At 53.9% G+C, this 24,035-nt stretch overlaps 1 protein-coding gene across 1 annotated transcript; it reads left to right on the top strand.

Moving 5' to 3' along the window:
* Positions 1–19,448, top strand: LOC123395792 (cell division topological specificity factor homolog, chloroplastic). Its single transcript, XM_045090825.1, has 2 exons — positions 1–177; positions 18,576–19,448. The coding sequence occupies exons 1-2, from the start codon at positions 67–69 to the stop codon at positions 19,167–19,169; spliced, it is 705 nt and encodes a 234-aa protein (XP_044946760.1). The 5' UTR covers positions 1–66; the 3' UTR covers positions 19,170–19,448.
* Positions 19,449–24,035: the final 4,587 nt, after the last annotated feature.

The following is a 24,035-nucleotide window of genomic DNA, read 5'->3' as shown; positions in this document are numbered from 1 at the left end:
AATAATAAATAAAGAAGAAACAAAGGACCGAAAAGCAAAACCCTAGCTCTTCGGGCACCTCTGGTGATGGCGACAGCGACGGCGATCTCCTGCCGCGTATCCGGCGAGGCCAGCGCAATCCTCGCTCCTTCCGCTTCATCCCTCCCCGCGCCGCTCCGACGCGCCGCCAACTCCAAGGTCATCCTCTCCATCCCCATTTCCCTCAAGACCCTAATCTCTATGCTAAGTGCTTGTCGATTGCCACACACCACAAAATCAGAGCTAAGCGCTTCTCTCTGGTTTCGCATCGATTGCTTTCATTGCCCTTGGGAGTCCGTTTGAATTTGTGACCGGCTCCATGGAAGATCAGCTGTAGGCGCGGCCCCGAAACCTAGTGGGCTTGAAATCTGCATTGTTGTGTCGATTCGATTGGTGATGCAAGTAAGCTGCTGGGCATGTTACCAGTGCTAGGAGCGTCAACCATGGTTGCAAAATCTGGTCATCCAAAATTTCGTGCTGGCCCTATTTCCATCTCTTGTCTGATTTGCATTTCTCGCCCTTTTTCAACTTTGTATTTCTTGTCTGTAGTGTGGTGCTTATTTCATCTTGTATAAGCACTAGTAGAACTGCCTCCTGGTCATCACATGTAGTATACTGAAATATGTTCAGATCTACTCTCTCCGGTTGGAAATGTAGGGACTAGTTTGACTGCCCAAGTGTGAGCTTTCACTATAAATTTCGGGAACAATGTTTTGTTAACGCTTAAAAAATTATAATCATAAGAAAGTCAACAATATCAATTGTGTATAACATCACCCACATTTATTGGATTGATTATTTGTCAAACCTTGAACTTGGACAGTCAAATTAGGCCCTACAATTTCCAAAATAGTTGGACTGTTAAATAATGTACTACATTTCCAAAGGAGTCGGTACTTGGTAGACAACTCAGTTATGAATCTCTCTGTACCATTATGTCCATTAATTTGCTTAGTTAGGCCTTTTCCTTTTAGAGATGCACATCCGTCATTTTTCCTTGTTGCAGAAATACAAATGTGTGTGTTATGTGGACCAGCCCATCAAACGTGGAGTCTTATCCCTTAATTAGTCCTAGTTGATTAAGCATCTTTGTTAGGAAAGAGTCCAATCAGTTTAGAGATTGTATTAGAGTTTTAGATTTACCGGCTTGTTGGTCAAGTTTTGTCTATTGTATAAAGGGGCTGACTCCTCTCAGTAAAGCTGAGAAGAATATTGTCGTTCTACTTTTCAGTGATTAGGGTTAGGTCAGTAGTAGATTCTTCCAGTTTGGTACCTGAGCCATCTATGATGGCGGATCGAGGTTGTGGAGCAGATGAAGATCGTCATGAAGCAATTGGAGGCCTTCGCACGCCAGCGAACGGAGGGCCAGGTGCTCCTCGCCGGGCTGGTGCAGTGCTTGCTGGCGCTCGAGCAGTGGCTGCCGGCCCTGCCCCCACCTTCAAATTCCACAGCTGCAGCAGCCGCCCATGACGCCACCTTTGCGACCTAGGCCCTCCTCCTCCCCAGCGACGATTCGCCCCTGGTGGTTCTCCTCGCCAACACCACCTCTAGTGTCCCCTTTTCCAACGGAGGTATCGCTGGCGGCGGCGGACCTCACCCGCTCGGCAGATTGCCCACCCCCACCATCCCCTCACTTTTGCTGCCAACCACCATCAGCCGCTAACACCCTTTTACCACCTCTAGCCATCTCCTTATTCACCAAGCCACCCCCAATAATCTGGGCCACTTGGTACCCTACAACCCAAATCCCACCCCAATTTTGTCACCCACCTACAGCCTTACCACCCAAATCCCACCTACAGCAGCAACAGTAGATTTTCGCCGCCGCCTCTACCACCTTCACATCTCCACCCGCCAACCAATTTCATTCGTCGCTATGGCCGCGCAACCCATTTGTGGATCCGCCTCACCCATCACCTCCCTTCGCCCCCTACCCAACAATCACATTGGCTCAGGTTCCGGTTCAGGCATGCCTCGCTTCCACAAACTTGACTTCCCGACGTATTATAGTTCGGTCGATCCTCTTGGTTGGCTTCATAGGTGCAAGCAGTTTTTCCGTGGACAACGCACAACCGAGGCTGACAAGGTTTGCGCTGCAGCCTACCACCTCACCGGTGACGCTAAGTTCTGGTACTTACAGCTCGAGCGCAAACAACATGCCTACATGGGAGCAATTCAAGGAAGCTTGCCATGTTCAGTTTGGGCCGTCACTCCACGCCAATCCTTTGGGCGAGTTGGCATGTCTGCCGTTCACTTCCTCGGTTGCTTACTACAGATTCTAGCTTCTGCCCTAAGCTCTAGCGACGCGCCTTGCCGCTGCGGAGGGGCTGCCGGTGTCCGCACACTAGTCCGGGGCACTGGAGACCCCAGTCTTTAGTGCACTGACAGGAGCCCCCGGGCCTGGGCCACACACGCATGCGAGGCGTTGTTGGGCTAGGCCCAAAGTGGTGCGCGGACTCGCAGGCGTCGGGGTTATCGGAATCGAGCCGTTACAGGCTTTTTCCCCACGCCGCGCATTGAACGCGTGAAGTGGGAGGGTGTGCGGCGTGCGCGCAGTGGCCGAGGCAGCCGTGTGCGCGTGGAGCCGTTAGTTGCGCAACCAAAGGCCGACCTGCGTTCCTCATAAAGGAAAATAACGAGGGGCGCGGTTGCTTCTTTACTTTCCTGTTCCTCCAATCTCACCGCCGCTGTCATCTTCCTTGAGACCGAGCCTCTGCCCCCCCTTCTCCTTCCCGAAACCGCTTCCCCCAGTAGCCGCCCCACCCGCCGTTGACATGCCGCCGAAGGGGAGCAGAGCTTCCGACGGGCGTTATTCCTCTGTTCATCAGCTCGGCCCTGAGCACGCTCACGGCAATGATGCCGGAGTGCAACGCCCATGGCGTCCTTCCGACCCGGGCTCAGCCGTCGGACGAGGACATCTTGTCCTTTTTCGACCGCTTGTCGGAGAAGGTTGCCAGGGTGGAGGAGGTTGTGCTCATCCGTCCCACCACCGAAGAGGAGGTGGCATTCATAGCCAGCTGTCTCCAGGAGAGTGCCCTCGCCGAGGCGGCGGGGAGGTCGGGTCCTGTGACGAAGAAGAGTACGACATGGAGTTGACGGCGGCAGCGGATGCGCTTGCCGGGGAAGCCGGCAGCTCCTTTGCCCAGGGCCCCTCCGTTGTCCATGTGCCTGAAGAGGCAGAGGAGGAAGAGGATGAGGAGCCTCTGGTCCACCGAAGGCCCAAACGGGTCCTTCGACGCGCCGACACTGGGCTCCCAGTGCAGCAAACTCCAGTCTCCGTCCCCGCCAAGCGCTCAAGAGGCGCATCGCCTCCTGCTGGCGGCGAGGAGGATCTGAACTTCGACTTCTCGACCTTCAGCTCGGAGGAGGAAGAAGAGTACACACCCGTGCCCTCATTCTTCCATTCTTGTTATTTCTCATGAGACGCGTCTTGACCTTGGCCCCTGCAGGGAAATGGAGACGCTGGCACAGAGGATGGCCAAGAGGGCAAAGGTGTCGGCGAGCGACAGACCCTCGGCCAGCACCTCCCGGGCGCTGGAGTCGACTTCAGTCAGCCCTCAGCAGAGTCCCCCAGCGTGGGTCCATCGACTGTTTCCCCTTGCCGAGCACCGGGAACGTGGTCTTCTCCGCTGACATCACTCATCGTGCAGGGAAGGTCCGGCAGCAGGCGGAATCACCAGCGGCCTCGCCAGACGGGGGTGACCCCCCTGCCGGGGCCAATCCCCGCCAAGGAGGACCCTGTAGGATTGGAGACTGAGGACCCCGCGTCGGTCGCCGACGTTGCGGGGAGAGGACAGCCACCCCGCCTCTGCTGGACGAAGGTGAGTATCCCATCTGGGGACACTTGCGCTTCCCTTCCCTTTCTTTTCTTTTTCTTCTTCCCGGACCTCAGGCTCTTTCCTCCTCTCTTTGCTTGGGCGAGGCAGATGTTGACCTCGTCATTGAGGAGATAACACTGGACGCTGCGGCCGCGGCCGACAAGGTTGCTGCCGGGGAGACCGCGGCGGAGGCGCGGGACCAGATCGCCCAGGACTTGATGGAGGAGAGTGCCAAAGTGCCTGAAGGGCATGCTGGCGGTTTCTCTGCTGCCGCCATGGAGGAGGCTGCGTCGGACGCGGCCTCCCCGCTCGTCGACGAGGGAGCCGGGGGAGACCATCCTTCCTCCTCAGCGGTCCCTCCTTCCGGCGAGTACATCCATGCAGGCAAGGGGCAATTCATTAGCCCGCCGGGGATGACTCGCGTCAGCGAGATCGTGGCGGGAGTGACCCTTGATGGAGAGGTCTCTACCGCCGACGGGCTCGAAGTCGGTACCGGGCTGGAGGCCGGCGGCAGCAAGCTTGGCGAGGAGCAGCTCTTCCTGTCCATGGAGGACAACTTGAGCCAGCTCCAGACCCTTTATCGTGCCCGGAAGGAAAAATTGGACTCCCGGGCGGCAATTGCGGAGGCGAGGGAGGAGGCGTTCTAGCGGTGCTTTGATCAGGCGCAAGAACAACTCACTAAAGCCTTCCGGGAGCTGCAGGAGGAGCGCGCCCGGTCGAAGACCAAAAGGGAGGAGCTCCTCCTGAAGTCTTACGACATTCAGAAGGAGGAGGCGAAAAGTCGCCACGCCGCCGAAGAGGTCCGCTTCAACTCCCTCCGTATCAGCCTTGACGCAGCGGAGGAGGACATCGCTGGCCGCGAGAGGGCGCTCAACGACCGCGCTACAACTCCCTCCGTATCAGCCTTGACGCAGCCGAGGAGGACATCGCTGGCCGCGAGAGGGCGCTCAACGGCCGCCTTCGTGCAAAAGACGAGGAGGTCGAGCGTCTCGTGGTGCAGCGTACCCAAGAGTTGGCGGAGCAGCACAAAAATGCCCTTGCCGCCCAGGCCTCCGACTTCGTCGCGGAGTTGAAGAAGATGGCGGACAGGGCCGTTGTCGCCGAAGGGGCCAAGGAGGAGCTTGCCGCACGGGCGAGGTAAGGAGGCCTCGGAGCTCAGGACCGAGAGGGAAAAGACCCTCACTAGCTTGACGGAGGCTCAAGCTGCCGCCTCCGACGCTTCCGCCAAGCTCCTCTCCACCAACAACGCCGTTGCCGCGCTGCAAGGGGAACTGGCCTCTTCGGAGCAAGCTCTCCAAGACAGTCGAGCTCGCGAGGAGGCCTTGGCCGTGAAGCTCCAGGGCGAGGCTGACGAGCTCAAGTCCGTTTTCGCGGCCCGTGCAGCTTATGCGCGCGACGTCGAGCTGTGGACTGAGCGTCTTGTCGACGTGTCCGGAAGGGTTGACGCGCAGATGTCCGCCATGGGCATCCAGGGCTTCGGCTACCCTTTGGACCCGGCGGTGTCCCATAGCGCCCGACTGACCTTGTTCTTCGAAGGCGTGGAGGACGCTTTGAAGCAGCGCCTTGCTGACGAGTCCCGCGAGCTTTGCTGAGGCGTTCTCTTGAAGGTGCTCACCAAACTGGCGTACCGAAACCCCGACATGAGTTTCACCCTTGGGCGCATACCGGAGGGCGTGGACCTCAAGGCGCTCGAAGGGCTCGTCATGCCCATCGTCAACAAGGTGGACCGAGTCAAGAGGGTGCAAGGCTCTCGACGGGATTAACGGCTTCGCGTACCCCTGTCCCTGCGATCTTAAACTCATGGACATTTTTAAGCTCAAAATGCGCTTATCAACGTTTGTCATATACTCATTATTTTTCTCGACTGGGTGTGATCTCCTTTCAGCCGCCCTTTCTTTGTATGGTTTATCCTTGTGTTTCCGCCGGCATGTCTTGCCGGGGATGCCACGGGAGATAGGCTTTGGCTTCCTTGCCGGGGTCGTCACCACCGACGAGGTGCCTTGCCGCCTCTGTGTTTTGCCTTCGCACTATCGAGCACGCCTCTTTTCAACGAGGCGGCCATCAGAGGCCGCTAGTTGACAGGCGTGCTTCCAGATAGTATTCAGGGCATTCGTGGCTAGGCTCTTCGGCGCACAAGTTTTCCATATAAGAGTTTTGAAGGCGCTGGTAAGGAGCTATACCTTGAGCCAGGAGTTTGTTCGGAGTTTCTGTCACTTATCACTTGGACCGCGACTCTCCTTTTGACTCCGGGCACGTTCCTGTTCTGTATGCTGTATGTCTCCTTTCTTCCCCTTTCCCCCCGGCAAACTTGTGCGCGGAGGAAGACCTGTACTTTGTGGTAAGAAAGAAGAGAAAATAGACATAGATATCTCGGTGCTTGTCAGTTTATGTGCTACACCAAACTCTAGATTATATGCATGCATGATTTTAATCATGAGAAATCTAGATGATGCATGACGCTAAACTTCATTTGACTGCGCTCAGGGTCTTTGCCTGGCTTTGTACAGAGGATTACATGCAACATCGGCAAGACTTGTACAAAAGGTGGTCGCCGGTAATACCCGGCGGCCTCTCCCTACGGGTAGAACTTGCGAAGATGTTCGATGTTCCTGGAGTTGCTCACCGGAATTCCATCCTCTGTCTCCAGCCGGACTGCGCCAGGCCTGGTGACTCGCACCACCTGATATGGGCCTTCCCACTTCGGCGTCAACTTGTTTGAGTTCTTGGCCGACTGAACGTGCCGAAGTACAAGGTCGCCTTCCTCAAGACCGTCGGTGGAGGCGTTCACAGGTCGCGAGGGCGCCCTGGGCTGGCGCCTCTCCTCGGGCCTTCTCTTCCTTCCCGGCAGGGTTACCTTGCCGGGGCTCTTGTTCCTCTCGGCAGGGAGGCGATGGCCTACCGAGGCCTTGCCAATCTTCCTGGCAAGGATGGCTTGCCGGGGCTCAGTCCTTCTTCCTCGGCGGGAGGGTCTTGCCGTGGCATTGTCTATCTCCCCGACAAGGAGCTCCTGCCGGGGTCTCTTCTTCTCTCCCAGCAAGCGAGTGCTTGCCGGGGGCTTGCAATCTGTACTTGGTGGCTTTTGAGTCTTGCTTCCGCCCTAAGCTCCAGCGACGTGCCTTGCCGCTGTGGAGGGGTTGCCGGTGTCCGCGCACTAGTCCGGGGCACTGGAGACCCCAGTCTTTAGTGCACCGACACAGGGTAACCTTCTTTGGGACTAAACCTTTCCAACTTAATGCCCAGACTCCTAAATCTAAAAGGACTCTATTAATTAAACTAGGACATAACTAGGCAGGTGCAGGGCCCTTGTGCCTATAGGATTGGCCCCACATGACATATCCCCTTCCATTCTGAAACAACTTGTCCTCAAGCTGGAAACTTGGATAACGGTCGCGGAAGGCTATGACATCTTCCCACGAGGCATCAGACGCAGGCTGTCCCTCCCGTTGAATGAGCACCTGCTATACACCGCGAGCAATATGAGCACGAATGCCTGGACGGGAGTTGGATGTACTCGACCCTGAAACAGTGGGGGAAGCATCGACTGACCTTTTGGTGGAGGACCATGGTATTTCTTCAGTACCCCGACATGGAAGACATTGTGAATGCGGGCGCGTGGGGGTAGCTCCAGACGGTAAGCGATCATATCTATTTTAGCGAGGACCTTGAAAGGCCCATAGTATTTGGGAGCCAATTTCCCTTTTGCGCCTGCTCCGAGGAATGTCGCCGACCGGTGCTGCAGACGGAGCCAAGCCGACTCCCCAACATCAAAGGAAAGGGCCCGATGCTTGTCATCGTAGTAATGCTTGTACTGCTGTGCTGCCTGAAGGAGACGCTCGCGGATGTCGAGTAAGAACTGGTCGCGGTCGACGATCTGCCGCTCTACCGCCTGATTGCGAATCTCGCCCGACGTATAGTCCCGCAGAGACGGGGGATCCTGTCCATAAACCATCTTGAAGGAGTGTCCTTCAACGCTGAATGATATGAAGTGTTGTAGCAGTATTCTCCCATGACAACCATTGGAGCCAGTGGCCTGGGCGACCCCAGTGATGCAACAAAGGTACATCGTGATGACGCGATTCACTGCCTCTGATTGCCCATCGGACTGCAGGTGGAAGGCTGAACTCATGTGCAAGCGTGTTCCTGCGGCTGCAAACAAAGCTTCCAAAATCCCGAAGTGAACACCACATCTCTGTCTGAAACGGTGGATGTTGGAAATCCATGAAGGCGGACAATGTTGGAGAAGAAGGCCTTAGCAACAGACTCGACAATGTACGGATGCGCCAAAGGAATAAAATGTGCATACTTGGAGAAACGGTCCACTATGGTAAGGATAACACTTTTTTTTTGACCGACAATAAGGATAACACTTTTACCGCCCACCTTTGGTAGTGCCTTAATGAAATCCATGGAGATGTCTTCCCAGACACGAGATGGAACTGTCAAAGGCTGTAACAGGCCAGCCGGATGAAGCTGCTCCGTCTTGTTACGTTGACAAACCGGACAAGCACAAATATACTGTTGAAGTGCTGCCCTTGCTTGAGGTAGATGGAAATCCTTGCGGAGACGATGTAACGGCTTTTGTATGCCTTCATGGCCTGCTCGTGGGCTACAACCAGGACCTCCCGACCATCTGTGACGCGGGTGGCACATAAGCCTTGTGTTGAAAGGTAACAATGCCATCGACGAGAGCCAAAGGCTGTCCCAACTCGCTAGACTCTAGCTGTTCCCTGAATGTGACGAGCGTCTGGTCAGTGTGAGCGGCCTGACGGAGAGCTTCAAATAGATCGAAGAAAGGCCCGGCGATGGCGAGTGCATGGCCTGAAGGAGCATCACGGCGAGAAAGAGCGTCGGCGACGATGTTTTTGCGACCTGGTTTGTATTCCACAATGAAGTCGAATCCCAATAGCTTACCCACCCAATGATGCTAGGGGATGGTAGCCCGACGTTGGTCCAACAGAAACTTGAGGCTGTAGTGGTCGGTTTTGACGACGAAAGCACGCCCTCAAAGGTAGGGCCGCCAGTGCCGCACGGCGTGCACCAGACCAATGAGCTCCCGCTCGTAAGCGACGAGAGAGGCATGGCGCAGAGGGATGGTCTTGCTGAAATAGGCAATCGGCCCGCCGCCCTGATGCAAAACTGCACCGTAACCGGACCCGGATGCATCACATTCCACAGCAAACGAAACGGCAAAATCCGGTAAGTGAAGCACTTGGGCTGTGGTAAGAGCAGTCTTGAGAGTCTCAAACGCGGTGGTCGCCTCAGATGTCTAGAGAAACCCATCTTTCTTGAGTAGCGCTGTGAGGGGTGCTGCAATGGTGCCGAAATCCCGGATGAACTTTTGGTAGTAGCCGGCAAGACCCAAGAAACCACGCACAGCTCGGACAGTGCGCGAAACTGGCTAGTCCACCACGGCGAGAACCTTATCGCTGTCCACGGCAACTCCTGCTGCAGAGATGACGTGACCAAGGTAAGCCATGGTTTCCTCCCCAAATGAGCACTTGGAGCGCTTGAGAAAAAGTTGATGTGTATGCATAGCCTCCAAGACGAGCTTGACATGATGAAGGTGATCCGACCAGGAAGAGCTGTATATCAAAATGTTGTCAAAGAAAACAAGCATACACCAACGAAGGAAGGGGCGGAGTACTTCGTTCATGAGTGCTTGGAACGTCGCGGGAGCGTTGGTCAGACCAAAAGCCTTCACCACAAACTCAAAGAGGCCCTCATGGGTGTGGAACACCGTCTTGTGGATATCTTCAGGGGCCATCCGAACTTGGTGGTAACCGGACCGAAGATCCAGCTTGGTGAAAAATCGGGCGGCTTTAAGCTCATCCAGCAGTTCATCGACAACTGGAATAGGAAACTTGTCCTTGATGGTGACAAGGTTGAGTCCCCAATAGTCGATGCAGAAACGCCAAGTACCATCATGCTTTTTGACAAGGAGAACGGGTGACGAAAACGCCGAGGAACTATGACGTATAAGACCATGGGCCAGCATCTCAGCACATTGTCTCTCTAGTTCATCCTTTTGAATAGTCGGTTAGCGGTAGGGTCGTATAGCAACGGGCTGAGTCCCGGGAATAAGGTGAATATGATGGTCATGGGCGCGCAGTGGTGGCAGGTCCTGGGGGTCGGTGAAAACGTCGGGGAATGTGGTTAGGAGGTTGTCAAGGAGGTCCTTGCCGTCACACACATGTAAATGGGCAGGCCGTCCGGGTGAGCCCAGTCTTGACCACTCCACGCGATGATCCGAGTGCCAAAACGACATCCACTGGGTATTAAAATCCCACAAGAATTGGCCCGAGAGTTTTGAGAAAACACGTGCCAAGGACGATGTCGAATCCACCCAATGGTATGGTGTGCAGGTCGACAATGAAACGCTTTTTTTCAATCGTGAGAGCAGCCTGCTGAAGGAGTCCGCGGCAGGTCACCTTGTCACCATTAGCGACCGTGACTCCGAGGCGGCGGTCGGAGGAAAAAGGCAGTCCCACGACAGCGGCCAGTTCTTCGTGGATGAAGTTATGAGTGCTACCGGAATCAAGCAAGGCGACCAGGTCACGATCCCCGATGCGAAGAGTGACCTGCATGGTGTCGCTGGTGGGAATCCCGATGACAGCCAGAAGCGAGATTTTGGCGTCCTGGAAATCCTCGAACTGCTCTTCGTCGTCGTCGGCTGACTGAATGTAGAAAAGGCGCTTGCAGCGATGGCCCCGAGCAAACTTCTCGTCACAGTTGAAGCAAAGGCCTTTAGCGTGCCGTTCATCCATCTCGGTCTGAGTGAGCTTTTTGAAGACGAGCACTGGCATGGAGCTGGAGGAGTCCGGTAAGGCCGAACTGGGGGTGGCCATGGGGCGGAGTGGACGACTGGGTGTGCAATGGCGGCCATGGCTCGGGTGACGGTATTGAGGTGCTCGAACGAGATTGCCAAATCCATAGTGGCGTCCAGGGTCTCAGGTTTAAGCATCTCGACCCGAGTTTTCATGGGCTCGCCCAAATTGTTGTTGAAGATATCATGCTCGTCGTCATCGGCAATGGGCGCACATGAGAGAGATTCTCGAGGAAGCGCTTGGAGTACTTCGCCATGGTGCCGGAGCGGCGAGTGGAGATCAGTTCGCCAAAGGGGTTGGCGCGAGTCGGTGGTCCAAAGTGGTTAGCGGTGAGTTTTTTGAACTCGTTCCAAGACTGCCGCTGGCCCAACTTTGCCTCAAGATGGCCATACCATAAGGCGGCGACGTCGGTGAGGTGGTAGGAAGTGAGCCACGTCTTGTCTGAATCAGGCGTCCGCTGACCGAGGAAGAAAAGGTTGCAGCGCGGCAACCACGGCCATGGATCGCTGGCCTCGTCAAAGAGGGGGAAGTCGATCTTGTAGAGGCGCATAGGCCGATCGGACTGATCGGACACGACAGCAGAGTTGGTCGTGGCCCCGGTGTGGGACGTCGCCTCTGGAGGCCGCTTGAGCCCGAGGCCACCAAGTTGAGGCGTGTCCTTGCCTTCAAGCCGGAGGAGGGCCAGATTCTGCGCGCCCTGTTGTTGCGACGCATCAGCGAGCTGGCCTTGGAGTGACTTCAGCGTCTCGGCGATGGATTTGAGGGTGGCAGGGCCCTTGATGCGTTCCGTCCTGGCGGTGTGGTTTTCCTCGGAGAGGCTGTTGAGAGTAGCGATCACGGCGTCATGGTCCTCCTGCTGTTTGGCGGCGAGTTCTTCTAGGGTTTGCGGAAGGGGCGGCGGCGGGGACATGGCTGCCGGGATCGACGAGGAAGCTGATACCAAGTTGTCATGGGTTGGGCCCTGGTTGGAGTGGAGGTTGTATTCGTGAGAGATTGGAGGACGAGGGCGAACCCCTCGTCGACCTATTGTCAGGGAAGGAGGTGAGGAGGGGCGCCGAGGCGTAGATGCACGAGGGGAGAGAGGTTAGGTTATATTCTGCTTGCCTTCATTGATCCCCAAGGGGTGGCTATAAGTAGCCTGATTACAAGACCTGGATTGTAGACTCCAACTCTAATTGGGTGTTGGCAGGGTAACCTTCTTCGGGACTAAACCTTTCCAACTTAATACCCAGACTCTCAAATCTAAAAGGACTCTATTAATTAAACTAGGACATAACTAGGCAGGTGCAGGGCCCTTGCGCCTATAGGATTGGCCCCACATGACACAGGTACTCAGGTTAGAGATTGTATTAGAGTTTGAATAGATTTACCGGCTTGTTGGTCAAGTCTCGTCTATTATAGCCCCTTCTCAGTAAAGCGGAGAAGAGTATGGTCGTTTACTTTTATCTACTTTTCAGTAATTAAGGCTAGGTCAGTACTAGATTCTTCCAGTGTGTTTACGTGCTTGCTGCCGTATACCTGTTTTACAGGTATTGGCCATGTTGTGCAGGTATCATGTAGACCCTGATAATCCTGTTGTTGCATAATTGATAAAAAATAGTATGACATCAGGTATTGGCCGTGGATTCTACTAGGGGTCATAATAGCAATGCTACACATACATAAGTTTACATGGGTTTTACAAACAGATGGATTTTGATTGGAGATTAAGGGGAATGAGGGTCCCATCCTCCTTAAAAATCAGGGGGGAGTGGTTAGTTAGAAATAAAGAATCCTAGTCAGCGTGTAACCTTATGTAACTCTTTGTATGTCTAGCATTTTTGGGGTCATAATGTGGTAGAGGCTAGGGTTCTACCAGGTCTCGGACGTAGGTTGTAGGGGTGGAAGTGCGGGCTGCGAGGTTGGGGACGCCGGCGCCGGCGGTTGGGCGCCGTCGCGGCGTGAGAGAGAGAGAGGCGGCTAGGGTTTGGGGCTCTCGTCTCCTGAGGGAGACGACAACAGAATATACTGTTTATTGTCTGCTTAATATCGAAGGGGTACATGTGTTTATATAGGAGGACAGCCTCCACTAAACCCTAGATAACTTGGACTCTAACTTGGACTCTAAGATAGGTAAGATAACTTGGGCTAAGCCCGTAATTAACCCTGCCCATTGGGCCTCCTCCGTTGATACGTTGTACCGGTCATAACATCTCTCCCCGCCTTCTCAAACAGCTCGTCCTCGAGCTGAACATCTGGAAACTGCTGGCGGAAATCGTCGAGCTTCTCCCAAGTCGCTTCCTCCTCTGGCAGGCCGGTCCACTGTACCAAGACATGCCAGACGCCGCGACGCTGCTGCGACTGCAACACCTTCGCCACCTGTGCGGAAGCTGGAAGGAGGCGGCCATCCGAAGTAGGAGGAAGGGCCGGCGTCGCTGCAGGAGGGTCCCCGCGGTAGGCCTTCAGTAAGCCGACATGGAAGACGTCGTGGAGGCGAGAACCAGCTGGCAGCTCCAAGCGGTATGCGAGTGTGCCGACACGCTCCAGCACACGAAAGGGACCGGCGTAGCGAGGTCCCAATTTGCGCTTGGAGCGCGGGTCCAGAGACTGCGTGGTCCTGTGGAGGAGGCGCAGCCACACCCAATCGCCCACCGCGAACTCCGCCTCGTGATGATGAGCATCGTAGTACTTCCGAGCCAGCTGCTGTGCTTGGAGAAGATGCTGGCGTGCCTCAGCCAGAATGTCGTCGCGGGTGTGGAGTAAGTTGCCCGCCGTCTCGGACCGAGCCGTCCCAGGCTCGTAAGGGAGCATCGCCGGAGGTGGGCGCCCGTAGACCACCTCGAAAGGCGTGGTGCGCAGGGCGGAGTGATAGGAGGTGTTGTAGCAGTACTCCGCCCACGCCAACCAGTCCACCCAAGCTCGTGGACGATCACCAGTAACACAATGCAGGTACATGGCGATCACCTTGTTGACCACCTCGGATTGGCCGTCTGTTTGAGGGTGGAACGCCGTGCTCATGCGGAGCTTCACGCCCGCCAGTCGAAAGAGATCCCGCCAGACATGTCCCGTGAACACGGGATCACGATCGCTGACGATGGACAACGGAAAACCGTGGAGGCGGACGATGCCGTCGGAGAAGGCCCGCGCCACGGAGGCGGCTGTATATGGATGACCCAGGGCGATGAAGTGCGCGTACTTGGAGAAGCGGTCAACCACCGTGAGGATGACGGACTTGCCGGCCACCTTGGGAAGGCCCTCGATGAAGTCCATGGAAATATCCGCCCACACCTGGGAGGGTACGTCCAGCGGCTGCAGTAGACCCGCGGGTCGTAGTGTCTCCGTCTTGTTCCGCTGGCACGTCACGCACGACCGCACCCAGTCGCGGACCATCGCGCCATCACCGGGGATGTAAAAATCAGCACGGAGACGATGGAGAGTCTTCTGCACGCCCTCGTGCCCTGCAGAGTGCGCCAAGGTCAGGACCTGGTGGCGTAGGTCGCCATGGTCGGGCACGAAGATGCGGCGGCCATGTAGGAGCAGCCCCTCGTCCAAGCACCAGGGCGCGTCCAGCTCGCCGGCGTCAAGGCGCTGGCGCAGGCCCTGGGCGTCCACGACCGTCGAAGTTGCCCGGCGAATGTCGTCGATGAAGGCGAAAGATGGCCCGGAGCGAATAAACATGATAGTGCCAGCCATGGCGACGTCGTCCGCGACATCCTCAGTGTAGCGGCGGGACAAGGCGTCGGCGACCGTGTTGAGACGGCCGGGGCGGTACTCAACGATGAAGTCGAAGCCAAAGAGCTTGCTCATCCACTGGTGTTGCGGAACTGTGGAGAGGCGCTGGTCCAGCAAGAACTTGAGGCTGTAGTGGTCCGTGCGCACACGGAATGACCGGCCCCAAAGATAAGGCCGCCAGTGGCGCACCGCCTGAACCAGCCCAATAAGCTCGCGCTCGTAGGCCGCGAGCTGATGATGGCGAGCGGCGAAGGGGCGGCTGAAGAAGGCGAGCGGTCCCTCGCCCTGGTGGAGGACGGCGCCGAAGCCGATGCCAGAGGCGTCGCAGTCCACCATGAACGGCATATCAAAGTCCGGCATCTGGAGGACGGGTCCTGTCGTGAGCGCCCGTTGGAGAGCCTCGAATGCCGTAGTCGCCTCCTCGTCCCAGGAGAAGGCGTCGCGTCGAAGGAGACGCGTCAGTGGCGCGGCGATGAGGCCGAAGTCCCGGATGTACTTCCGGTAGTAGCCGGCGAGGCCCAAGAAGCCGCGGAGCGCCCGCGGTGACCGCGGGATCAGCCACGCGGCGACGGCGGCGACCTTGTCCGCGTCCATCGCTACCCCGTCCGCCGAGATGACTGCCCCAGGTACGCGACGGAGGTCGTGCCGAACGAACACTTCGAGCGCTTGAGGTGAAGACGATGCGCTCGAAGCTCATTGAAGATGATGGCCACGTGTTGTAGGTGCTCCGCCCAAGATGCACTGTAGATGAGAATGTCATCAAAGAAAACAAGCACAAAGCGGCGCAAGTATGGGCTGAGCACGTCGTTCATCAGGGCCTGGAAGGTCGCCGGCGCGTTGGAGAGGCCGAACGGCATCACCAGGAACTCGAAGTGGCCATGGTGAGTGCGGAACGCCGTCTTCTCGATGTCGTCAGGGTGCATGCGCACCTGATGGTAGCCCGAGCGAAGGTCGAGCTTGGTGAAGAAGCGCGCTCCGTGTAGCTCGTCCAAGAGCTCATCCACGACGGGGATGGGGAACTTATCCTTGGACGTCAGGGCGTGGAGGGCGCGGTAGTCGATGCAGAAGCGCCATGTGCCGTCGGGCTTGCGCACAAGGAGCACCGGGGCGGAGAACGGCGATGTCGAAATCCGGATGATGCCCTGCGCGAGCATGACCGCCACCTGACGCTCGAGCTCGTCTTTCTGCAGCTGAGGGTACCGATACGGACGCACGGCTACAGGTGCCGTGTCCGGCAGCAGGTGGATGCGGTGGTCACAGGGCCGCGCGGGAGGGAGGCCCTGTGGCTCGTCGAAGATGTCGCTGTGCTGCTGCAGGAGGTCGGCCAGGAGGGGATGCGCCTCGTCCAGTGCGGCCGCCATCAACTGGAGCTGTGGAGTCACGGCGCCGGAGCCGCCGATGCCTGTCCACTGAACGCGACGGCCGCCCTCGCGCCAGAAGATGAGGGACAACACATCGAGGTCCCAAAGGATGGGGCCGAGAGTGGACACGAAGTCGATGCCGAGGATGAAGTCGTAGCAGCCCAGGTCGATGCCGACACAGTCGATGGAGAACGGCTCGTCGATGATGAGGACGGGAACCTGCCGCGCCACCCCCTGGCAAGCAAGGCGGTCCCCGTTGGCGACGGTGACGCTGAACTTCTCCGAGCCCGCCGGTTGGAGTGCGAGGCGGCGCATGGCGTCCCCGGACAGGAAGTTGTGCGTCGAACCCGTGTCCACGAGCGCGGTGAGACGCTCCCCGTTAATCGTCACCGGAAGCAGCATCGTCTTTGCCGTCTTGATGCCAGCCATGGCATGAAGGGATACGACGAAGGCGGTCGCGTCGACCGGCCCGTAGGTCGTGACGCCGGCCTCGGAGAGTGTGGTGGCGTCGAGCTCCGCGGTGAGGGCCTCCTCCTCCGCGTTGTCGACGGTCTCCAAGTAGAACAGGCGGGCACACGTATGACCCGGCGCATACAGCTCGTCGCAGTTGAAGCACAGGCCCTTGCGGCACCGCTCGAGCTGCTCGGCCGACGTCAAGTGCCAGAAGGTGCGTGTCGGCGCGGGGGCAGCCGCAGTAGCGGCCGGCAGGGCGGGGCTTGTCGGGGTGGCGGCCGCCGGGGCGGGGCGGGTCGGGGGACGCGTGCCGCGGCCTGGGAACGCCTGCTGCAGGGCGTTGGCGCGCTGCTCGTACGCGCGTGCGTAATACATGGCCGTCTGCAGGTCCTGGGGGTCGCGCATCTCGACGTCGATGCGGATGTGGTCGGGAAGGCCGCCGACGAAGAGCTCGGCGCGTTGGCGAGCCGTGACGTCAGGCGCATGGCAGGCCAACGTCTGGAAGCGGTCGGCGAAGTCCTGCACCGAGGTGGTGAAGGGAAGGCGACCGAGCTCGGCCAAGCGGCTCCCACGTATGGGGGGGCCGAACCGGAGGAGACACAGGTCGCGAAAGCGCTCCCACGGAGGCATCCCGCCCTCGTCCTGCTCGAGGGCGTAGTACCAAGTCTGGGCGGCGCCACGGAGGTGGTAGGAGGCGATCCACGTGCGGTCGGACGCCATGGTCCGCTGCCCCCTAAAAAACTGGTCGCACTGATTGAGCCAGTTCAGGGGGTCGACGGTGCCGTCGTAGGTGGCGAACTCCAGCTTGGTGAAGCGGGGTGGCTGCTGCACGTGTGGCGAGGCCGCATTGGTGCCCTCGTGACGACCCAGCGCGGCGAAAGGAGAGTGATGCGGCACCACGGAGCTCCCGGCGTACGGATCAGTGTACTCGCCGAACCCCCCGAAGGTGGGGGCGGGTGGCTGCAACACCGTCGGCTGTAGTGGCGCTGTTGTGTAGGTCGGCGTGTCAATCCACGTCGGTAGCGGGGACGGCGACGGCGGCCACCGGACCTGGGTGATCGGCAGGCCCTGGGGCGCGACAGTGGCCGGGGGCGGTGGCGCGAAGGGCGCTGCCGGCGGAGGCGGTGGTGGCGGGGTTGCGTACGGAGCCTGGAGGAAAGTCCGGAGGTTCGAGACCGCCAGGTTGAGGTCGCGGATCGCCGAGGACATCTCCGCCGGGGAGAGGACGGGGGCGGGTTCGGCCGCCAGGGCCGCGGGACCGGAGGCGGCCGGACCTGAGGTGGCCGGCGGCGGCGAGTGGTGTGGCGGCGGCAGTTGCTGCGAGGTGGCAGGGAAGGCGGTGGTGGCGGTGGCGGTGGTGGTGGGAAGGTCCGACAAACTCATCGAACCCAAGCTACCTGGTACCAAATTGGTAGAGGCTAGGGTTCTACCAGGTCTCGGACGTAGGTTGTAGGGGTGGAAGTGCGGGCTGCGAGGTTGGGGACGCCGGCGGTTGGGCGCCGTCGCGGCGTGAGAGAGAGAGGCGGCTAGGGTTTGGGGCTCTCGTCTCCTGAGGGAGACGACAACAGAATATACTGTTTATTGTCTGCTTAATACCGAAGGGGTATATGTGTTTATATAGGAGGACAGCCTTCACTAAACCCTAGATAACTTGGACTCTAACTTCTAATATAACTTGGACTCTAAGATAGGTAAGATAACTTGGGCTAAGCCCGTAATTAACCCTGTCCATTGGTACGTTGTACCGGTCATAACATAATGTGTGTGCTGCAGAGATGCAATCATAGGATCTTGATGCTGAATATACTAGGACCCTTACTAAAGCACAGTTAGTGAAACACTCGTTTGTCTTTGGTCTTGCTCACCCATGCTTGGTGTTTCTTCCTACCATAGTTCTTTCAGCCGACCGAATTTTTAAATTGATTATTTTGTGAAGTTATGTTTTCTTCTGCCTTGCATTGCATGCATGACCTAACTTGTACATTTGTTTGAAATTATGTTCACATTTTTTTATTTACTACTCTAGATAATTGCCTGTGCGTTGCAACATGATATAAATATTCTAGCATGTTAGCCCATGATTTACATGCCCGTATTAATGTGATTGTCGAAATTTTTATAAAATCATGTCTGTGATTAACCTACCTAAATAAAAAATCACCTGTTTGTTAAGAACTTGGTAGCTTACGAAAGAAGACATAATTTTATTTGGTAAGTCAATAAATGGTGGGGCAGTTAAGATGGTTTTCAAGGAAAACCGGTGAAAAAGACCAGAGATAGGAGGGGGAAAAAAAATCAAAAATGGAGAGGTAGGGGAGGATCATAGGAGAAAACGGATCACTATTTTTCTTTTAAGTAGTAGAGCCTGACCTATTTATATAATTCCACAGGGATGCTTTCGTGCTTTTCCTCGTGGAACATCTAGCAGGCTCATGCTTACACTGGGACGACTACGGGTTGAGCGTCAAAGCTGTCTAGTGCGATCTAGTGCCTGCTCTGCTCTTTCAAGGCGGGACTTCTCTCCTGTTACTCAAGACATGGACGGCTTCCTTCACAGTATTGTTAATATGGGATTTCTTGACCGTCTGAAATTGGCTTGGGAGATAATCTTCCCAGCACCAACCATACATGAGAACACAAATGCAAGTATTGCAAAGCAGAGGCTGAAGATGATTCTATTCTCCGACAGGTGCGAGGTCAGTGACGAAGCAAAGAAAAAGATAGTGGAAAGCGTTGTTGAGGCGCTATCTGAATTTGTCGAGATTGAATCGCGTGATAATGTACAAGTGGATATCTCGACCGATGCTGGCCTTGGCACTGTGTATTCTGTAACTGTTCCAGTGCGCCGTGTGAAGCCCGAGTACCAGGAATCTGAAGAGCAGTACGGAGGAAAAATCGTTGGTGTTGACTTCAAGGACACTGGAGAATCGTCTGGTAATGTTGATGTCACATTCGATTTCTATGTCCCGAATGAGAACCACTGATTCCTTGGCCTAGTGCGTCTGTTGTGTTCCTTTATCGCCCCTTGGGACTCCTCGGGTAGGATGCTAGAATTTCCACTTCTGATGTAAATATCTAGGCTTTTCTTTCATTCAGTGTTTCATGTAATTCGGTTTTGGAATTTTGTTCAGGAGGTGGCAGACATGTGGTGCCAAGTTCTTGAAATCATATTTGGACAACGCTACCCAGCGGCGCCGCACCTGCGTCTTGCGGTGCGGCGACCGAACTAATCACCATCCTAATAAAAAATAGCGTTGCTTTAATGCTTTACTAATCATGTTACTTAAAAAAAAGCAATGTGATGCTGCCGCCAAACCCTTTTCCTTTGTCATGCATGTAATGATGTCGTCAGATTTTTTTAAAGTGATTAAAATTTAAAAAGTTTTATCTTTCAAACCATTAATTCAACTGATGATTCATTTTCGTCATTGACTTTGTTTTGACGAAATTTTTAAAACTCTATCCCATGTCGATATGTTTCGACAACTTATTTGTTTCTCATACTTATTACATTTGTTGTACGTACTTGTCATATTAGTAAATACTTGTTTGATAAAAGTTAACTTAATCGTCATATTTTTTAGAAATTGCGTATAAATATAACATCTCGACATAATCAAACGAGCAAGCACAAACGACATTTTTAGGACGATAACATGTAAAAATATAACAACTCAGTATATTTAGAATCAACGACTAGACAAAATCTTTTTTTTGATAATTGTTAGTAAATATGACAAGTCGGCATAGTTAAACTAGCAAACACATAAAATATTTTTCTGACAAAGTTGTATGTAAATATGACAAGTTGACATATTTAAATTGGTAAACTAAACCTATGGCATGCGTTTATATCATGTATAATGAAAATTGCTACAAGACAACAATAATTTGTTAAACACGGTCTTCGGATTTAAACAAGCATAGCTGACAAAAATCTATACATACAATTGCCAAGTTGATAATTAGGTTAATTAAATATGGCTACTAAGTGTCTCATAATCTAACAACTAAGTAATAGTAATCTGACAACTATCGATGAAAAAAAAGTTGTCGAAACATGTCGACATGGATCTAATTTTGAAGATCTCGTTGCAAGAAAGCTAACGATAAAAACGGATCGTTAATTGGATTTATAGTTTAAGAGATAAAACTTTTTGAAAATTCAACGATAAAATACTCCGTCGCGCTGCAGGGCCGTACGATGCCCGCTCAGATCGCTGCGCGCCCGCCGCACGGGAAGGAAGAGGTGCGGCGTCGTTACTTAGATTTTCCCTATTTTTCTTTCCCAAATTGTATTGTGTTATTTGGTGAAGTTACACTGATCCAAGGGTTTGGTCGGTTAGATCTTACAAAAATGTCGCGGGATTTACATTGGTCTTGTGTAGGAGGGAAATGCTTACAACTGTAGGATGTGACTGCGACTTGCATTGGTCTTGTATATGGGAGAGGAATGCTTACGACTGTAAGATGTGAGTGGCACCCGTCATAGCTCTTGCTAGAGTATTATTTGTGTGGGAGAGGAATGCTTACAAAAGTCGTTTACAGGTCACGTAAAAATGCTTTTGCGGGTCGGCGTGGGCGGCGGGTTTGAGTACGGGTGGAGCCACCCCATATCCTTACCCGTCGTCTCAAACCTTACCCATCACCCATACCCATATCCATCAACGGGTATAACTTTTTCCCATACCCATCACCCGTCAGGGTAAATGGATACCCACGGATAAAATTACCCATTTTTGCAACACATCAATTTGAGTATTACAAAGTCATAAACAAAAACTTTTAATAATAACGTATAAACAACAACACTTCATGACAACAATACACATTCGTAAACAATAACACATTCTGGACGTGGGCTTGCTGCCGGATTTTTGTACATATAATATGTTTAATATGTTGATAAACAATAATTAAGTCCTATTTTTAAATTATATGAGGGTACATGGGTACACGGGTATGGGTTATACTAAACCATACCCATACCCACTATACCTAATGGGTTTCAAATTTTCCCGTTTATGTATCCATGGGTATTTTTTTGACCCATACCCGTATCCTAATATGGTTTTTACCCAGAAGGTACGCGGGTAATGGGTACCCATTGCCATCCCCAGACCCTGCAAAATAGATCCGTAAAAATAATATTCAGCAGCGAATATTTTTTACGGGTCCGTTTTGCGGGTCTGCTCGGCCGCCGCCCACGCTGGCCCCGCCGTAAATCAGTTATTTGCATTTTAATTTCGAACATGAAAACACATTTATTTGCTTTTTTTATTTTCCTTCAAAGGCATTTGATACATAGTAGTTCATCAAATCTTCGCTAAAATAGCAGGGCCAAAGAAAACAAAAATCACAATTAGGCATTTTTTCATAACTGTTCTTACTAGTTGGACCAATATCTTCTCCATGCATTCGTTGTTGATCTGCGGATTCTTGATCTTACATTCTTCATTCTTCGGCTTTGACTTCAAAGAATTAGACGTTGCTTCTCCTCTAATTTCTTTTCTAATTGCACATACAACTGCATCATTAGCATCAATTATACTAAGGAGTGCACGAGCATCTATTAAGTTTCTTCCTATCAATAAATCGATGTATTCTTCTTTTCAATACCAAAATGAGCATCCACCTTCCTACACACATGAACACCTCAATAAGCTACCGAGATTTAACCAAATAAGTTGACAAAGACGAACAAAAAGAAGAACACGTCCCGTCATTATGGCATTTGAAGAATACACATCCGAGGTGTTGCCACGTGCTAGATGTGAGCTCCAGCACCGTGTTAGTGCAGTCGTCACACTGTGACCTGCCGATGTCGCTGCGCGAGCACCGTGCCCGGGCGACACCCGGAAGAGTCCTTGCCGGCAAACCGACGACGACGACGACTAGAGGACGAACCAGCACCTGCATGTGGCGCTCGCGCTTTGCCGGGGCTGTGCGGGGTGCTCCCCAACCAATCCATGACCGGAAATGCTAAATCCGGTGGCCGTGACAAACATCCGCCGATCTACAACTTTCCTGCGAGCCGAGGCACGAGGGAGTGGTCGAGGACAATCTCGGGCGTGTGGCGGGTCGCCAGCGTGATCCCGACGGCTAGTATGGCCGGAATCGAAGGCGCCAGCTCGACGGCGGTGGGTGAGGGAAAAGTGCGGGCTTAAATGTCCCACCCACTAATCGCTCCCGATATATATAGGGCACCGTCGGGGCGAGAGGGAGAACATGCGTTTTCGTGGGTTGGGGTGGGCATTTTACCGCGCTCTGCAAAAAGTTTTACGGACTGGAGACGTTTGCGGGGTCTGGTCAGACAACATTTTTACGTTGATCCATATTTTAACAGTTATTTTGCGGGTCAAGGCGTTATACGTGGTCTGCTAGAAAGGCTCTAACACTAGAAATCTTATTTCAGAATCTGGCCTCTCCCTATCGTGCCTAATGACATGTGTGTTGGGTACACGTGAAGGCGTCTTAACACCAGACGGTTTGACCATGAGTCACGCCTGAGCTAAAGGTGAAAAGGAGCATGGAACTGCCCAATGGTCATCGCGTGTCCACTTTTCTAGAAAGCGACGAATTAAGGACAGTAAAATGACACCTAATCCCTGCCCTCTCAGCGATTAGACATTTCTGACCGTTGGATTTCATTAATTAAGAGTTTCTGGCTGTTGGATTTAGCTCTTAGTCGAGCTGATCCGCGCAGTTTATGGAATTCAGCCCGTCTATTGTGTGGGCTGCTGCTGTGGAGGCCGAAACCAAGGCATCTGATGCATTGGGCCTTCCGCTAGCCCATTCGTAGGAGACCCACTGCTTGGGGCGACCACGTGACCCATTCGCAAACCCGACAACCTGGTTCATCCGCTCGCTACTGAGACGGAAGTCCTCCTTCAAGCTCGCAATCATGCCCTTGGAAACTGCTCTGCTCTCCTTAAATAACACCATGTCTTACTAGTGAGACGAGGATTGAAAGACGGCACCTCTCCCGCGACCTCCACCTCCAGAAGTGGAGCCAACGGTGACTTCCCAGCTCACCTTGCGGCTGCGCCTTGTAGTCCGAGAAGAGAAGAGGTGTGGCAAGAACAAGAAGGTTGGCAAGGACTAGGAGAAGAAGAAGGCGCCCCCGCTCCCCGTGGTCACCGCGCGTGCTCAAGATCGATATGCCTCGTGGCTTATGTTCCGGCCACCGCTTATTAAGGAGGAGAAGCGCATGTACAGGTAAATGGTTTCTTGGTGTCTCTTTCAATGTATTGTTGCTCTATGGGTTCTACCGTTCTGTGTGGTCATAGTGCGCAGGCGGCTCTTCCTGCCGTCACGGAGTCCGAGAGAGAGGGAGTATATGGCGATCATGATGCGCACTGCACACAACGGGTGCTAGTCAGTATACCAGTCCAGTCATCTTGCTATTTTATTTAGGTGCATGCTTTAGATCTTTTAGTTTTTTGAGAACACATATGGTTAGGATCTACCGCTGAATAATGAAGCTTAAATTCAATCTTTGATTTACCTATTTTAATAGTCGATACTCCATTCTTAGTTATCATAAAGTTGTTGGCATTTATTGCATGCCTCATTTACCATGGTCTATCAAGTTATTCTTTTGGCTTCACATAGATGTTATTCTGATAGCCAACAGACTTTGTTTGTTTTAAGGCCTTCGAGCAAGTAATTTACATTAATTTAGTAGAGCTATTTTTATAGATGATTGTTTTCTCATGTTCGTTCTCACGGGAAAGAAAACAAGATCTTTATACATGTTTGCATTTTCTCATGTCAGGATGCTTTTGTGGGCGTTAATGCGTACAAAGGAATGAAGTCTTTCTGGAAGGAGCTTTTCTCATGAAGAGCTT

Source organism: Hordeum vulgare, chromosome 5H (assembly GCF_904849725.1).
Source record: "Hordeum vulgare subsp. vulgare chromosome 5H, MorexV3_pseudomolecules_assembly, whole genome shotgun sequence".
Taxonomy (NCBI): Eukaryota; Viridiplantae; Streptophyta; class Magnoliopsida; order Poales; family Poaceae; genus Hordeum; species Hordeum vulgare.
This window is presented reverse-complemented; position numbering and strand designations above follow the sequence as displayed.